This window comes from Labeo rohita, unplaced genomic scaffold (genome assembly GCF_022985175.1).
Source record: "Labeo rohita strain BAU-BD-2019 unplaced genomic scaffold, IGBB_LRoh.1.0 scaffold_2586, whole genome shotgun sequence".
In the NCBI taxonomy this organism is placed as follows: domain Eukaryota; kingdom Metazoa; phylum Chordata; class Actinopteri; order Cypriniformes; family Cyprinidae; genus Labeo; species Labeo rohita.
The window spans coordinates 1-4,239 of record NW_026128865.1 but is presented as its reverse complement, the minus strand read 5'-3'; the positions used below and the strand labels follow the sequence as shown (position 1 = coordinate 4,239).

At 36.0% G+C, this 4,239-nt stretch overlaps 1 protein-coding gene across 1 annotated transcript; it reads left to right on the top strand.

The window, feature by feature from the left end:
• Positions 1-321: 321 nt before the first annotated feature.
• LOC127159870 (fas-binding factor 1 homolog) lies at positions 322-1,858 on the top strand. The gene is made up of 5 exons (XM_051102593.1): positions 322-743; positions 1,157-1,184; positions 1,276-1,326; positions 1,414-1,489; positions 1,694-1,858. The coding sequence occupies exons 1-5, from the start codon at positions 741-743 to the stop codon at positions 1,824-1,826; spliced, it is 291 nt and encodes a 96-aa protein (XP_050958550.1). The 5' UTR covers positions 322-740; the 3' UTR covers positions 1,827-1,858.
• The last annotated feature ends 2,381 nt before the right edge of the window (positions 1,859-4,239 follow it).

The window sequence follows — 4,239 nt, the reverse complement described above, 5'->3', positions numbered from 1 at the left end:
TAAAAATAATTTAAATACAGAAATGTATCATAATTTATAAAAACAAAGCTTCATATTATGAAAAGGTTACTTTCTAAGACTTTTATATCCTACAGTGATGGCGAAATTAGGTTCCTCCAATCTAAAAAAACAAGAATCGAAGAAGAATCGAAAACAACAGTGAGGAATCGATTCTTGGAATCGAATCCCATCGATTCCAGAACCAGGAATCGGAATCGGACTCGATTCCAAAATTTTCGGAATCGAACAGCCCTACTTTGACTACATTACCCATGATGCACTGTTATAAACAGGAAGTGCGTCAGAGACACACGGGTTTCAAACCTGTGGAGGACGAAGTCACTGCGGTTCATAAATAGCGCGTATGAAATCATGCTCATACGTAAATAACAATATTTTACATATTAGTGTGGATTAAACGTGTCGCTGTATTCGGCACTTTCGCATACAGATATTCGTAAGGAGTGAATCAAGATTTGAAGAACGGATTCATCAACACTAAAGCTCTTCCCGTCCAGAACACCGACAGGATTTGATTTTTCTTAGTTCTGGGTCCTCATCTTCCAGACAGAACCAGATCGGGCAGCAGAAGTGGATCTCCAGCGGGTCCAGAGCAGGATTTTAATGATGATCAGCTGATCTGGAGACGCTCTTGTAGACGCTTTGCTGGTTTCCATTGGTAACGGGCACGCGCACAGATTTCACCATAAACACTCAGTTTCTCCTGCTGGGGATCAGACATGGTAAAAAAAAAAAGCATTTTTCTTACTAATGAAAGCACATTGCACATGCAAATTCATTTACATGTAATTCATACAAAGTAATACAACATAGTGAAGCGAACAGGGGTGGTGAGGCGTAGCTGCCAGTACTTAACTGAGTAATAAGAGAGCTTAACAACAACAGTTAATAACGATATTTAAAATGTAATTGTTTTAGACAGCTTGTAATCTTAATTTGATGCTATTTAATTTGTAACTTAGCATTAATTACGTATAAATACTTTATGTATTATAAATCAGTGCATGTTGCTACTTTATTCTGTGCAATAAAACAATATTACAAATATAGTAATGCATTATTGTTATCAGAAAAGACAGCTGCAGTTGTGAAATGCATGACAGGTTATTAATCGTCTCCTCTTCATCTCTTGCAGACTTCAAAACAAAAGAAGGGTCTCAGAAGTGAGTTTTTGTTCAGCTCATGTCTGTGTTTATGTCTCATATGTTTAATTACTATATAATATGAACTGTAACAGTTCCATTTTTCTCTCAGGTTCTATAGATGACGTGTTAGGAGATCTGCTGGGTGATGATGATGATGAAGGTATTATCCACTGATCTAGTCACAGTATTATTTAAAAGAAGTGAATGTGATCTACCTGTTGTAAAGGCGAGCGTCTTTGGTCCATAGGTCCGGTGAAGGTGCGATCACCTGCAGCCGTGTCCAGCAGACCCACAGCTGCCCTTACGTCCCGCAGCGGGAAGAGGTGGGTGCTGCATCTGAAAGCTGATTGGTTACATTTGTTCAGATGGTTTATGCAAAACACTTGCGTTGAACTTTGGGGTGCAACTCATAATGCTTGAAATACACAGGTAGCACAGCTGTTTACCACAAACCGGCTAGAATAAACATCAACAGACAGTCTGTCACCAGTGTAAACGTCCAGTAAAGCTACTTTCTTTGCATTCAGGTCACTTCTGGACGATGATTTCTTCAGTAAACTGGCAGAAGAGGCTGAGAAAGATGATGAGGTGAGACACGCTCATAATGAAAGGCTGAAAATACAAGAAATGGTGCAGAAATTAAACAATTTTAAGTACTAATCATATTCAAATAAGTTCAATTAAAATTTATTAAGCACTTAAAAACTACACAATATGCTAAAATGGTATAGAATTAAAAGAAACTAAGACAAAACAGGTGAAAGAATTGTCTTTTACAGTGTCTTTTATTTATGTGTTTAAAATTCACTTGTTCACATGTAACATCCATTAATACAGGAAATATGAAAAATAAAGAACTCATGTTTAGCTCATTTAGATAAATTAATCAAATGAATTTTAAAGCCTGCATTAATTGCAATAAACATCTACTTAGTGTTATTTTAGTATCACTCATATACTATTAAAGTTTTATAATAGTTTATTTATACTATTATAGTATTAAAATTCTGATTTTTTTTTTTTAATTTTATTTTCCATTTTCAGTTTAACTTTAAAGTTTAGTGATTTTCAATATCAGTTTATTTATAAAGCACATTTAAAACAACTGTAGTTGACCAAAGTGCTGTACATAAAACATAAACCTAATTACAGCATTTAAAAATGCACTTTTGTTGTGTTTTTTTTTTTTTTTTTTTTGTTTTTTTTTTGTTGTTGTTGTTTTTTTTTATGTCTATACAGTCATGTGAAAAAGTTTGGACACCCTATTGAATTCCATGGTTTTCTGTATCAGGACATCATTAAAAAAAATGGTCCTTGGCTGGTCTTAAAATTGTGAAAATAAAACCTCAGATGAACAAAAACACATGGGAAATTGCACCGTGTCATTATTTACTGAACAAAAATAAAGCCGAAATGGAAACGCCATGTGTGACAAAGTTAGGACACCCTTACTGTTAACATTGGAATTAAGAGGGTAAATCACAGTCAAGCACTGCTAATCAAATACCTTTGATTAACTGATCATCGGCACGTCTGAGCGCCTCTATAAAAGCATAAGCTTTGGCAGTTTGCTGGTCTGGAGCCTTTAGGTGTGTGTTAACACAATGCCAAGGAGGTAAGACATCAGCAATCATCTTAGAGAAGCAATTGTTGCTGCCATCAATCTGAGAAGAGTAATACGGCCATTTCCAAACAATCTGACCTTTATTCACAAGTGGGAGACATTTAAAACAGACACCTCTCCTTCCAGGAGTGGACGTCCCAGAAAATTCACCCCAAGATCAGACCGTGTAAAGCTCAGAGAAATGGCAGACAACCCAAGAACTACACCTCAGACTCTACAGGCCTCAGTTAACATGTTAAATGATAAAGTTCATGACAATACAATTAGAAAAATATGGGACAAAAATGGCATGTTTGGAAGGCTTGGCAGAAGAAAGCCTCTTCTATCTAAAAAAACATTGCAGCACAGTTTAGGTCTGCAAAGTTGCATCTGAACAAAACACAAGTCTTCTAGAATAATGTCCTTTGAACAGACAAGAGCAAAGTGGAGATGTTTGGCCATAATGCACAGCACCAAGTTTGGTGAAAAACTAAAGAGCACATCAGCACAAACACCTCATACCAAAAGACAAGCATGCTGGAGGACGGCTGATCATTTTGGGTTTGATTTGTAGCCACAAGTCCTGGGCACCTCACAGTCATTGAGTTGGCCATCAACTCCTCTCTGTATATCAAAGTATTGTAGAGTGCGAAGGGCAAATGCGAGGGCATCTGTCCGACATCTAAAGTTGGGCCAAAATTGGGTCATGCAGCAGGACAATGATCCCAAGCCCACCAGCAAATCTACAACAGAATGACTGAAAAGAAAAGAATCAAGGTGTTGCGACAGCCCAGTCCAAGTCCAGAGCTCATCCTGACTCAAATGCTGTGGTGAGAGCTGTGCATAAGCAAATGCCCACAAACCTCAATAAACTGGAGCAACGTTGAAAAGAAGAGTGGTCCAAATTCCTCCAGAACGACGTGAGAGACTGATAAAGTCACACAGAAAATGAATTCTTCAAGTTATTGCTGCTAAAAGTGGATCTACAGGTAATTGACTCATAGAGTGTCCTAACTTTGTCACACATGGCCTTTCCATTTTGGCTGTATTTTTCTTAAATAAATAATGACACTGTGTAATATATCATGTGATGATGTTTATCTGAGGATTTATTTTCCAAATTTTAAGACCTGCCAAGGACCAGACAATTTTTTATTATGTCCTGATACAGAAAACCATGAAATTCAATAGGGTGTCCTAACTTTTTCACATGACTGTAGGTTTTTTTTTTTTTTCATTTTTAGTTATAGTTTTTTTTTTTTTTTTTTTTTTTTTAATAAAAGCTAAAATAAATAAAAATAAGAAATGTTGTCTTGTTGAAAAAATAAAATAGTTTTTTTATGTTTTTATATTTCAGTTAATGTTTACTTTAGGAAACATGTTTTTTATGGTTTTAGTTTCAGTTATTGATAATTACCCTGTGTCTCCTACACTGGAAACAGTCCACCTAAATTTGTTTTATTTTGTATG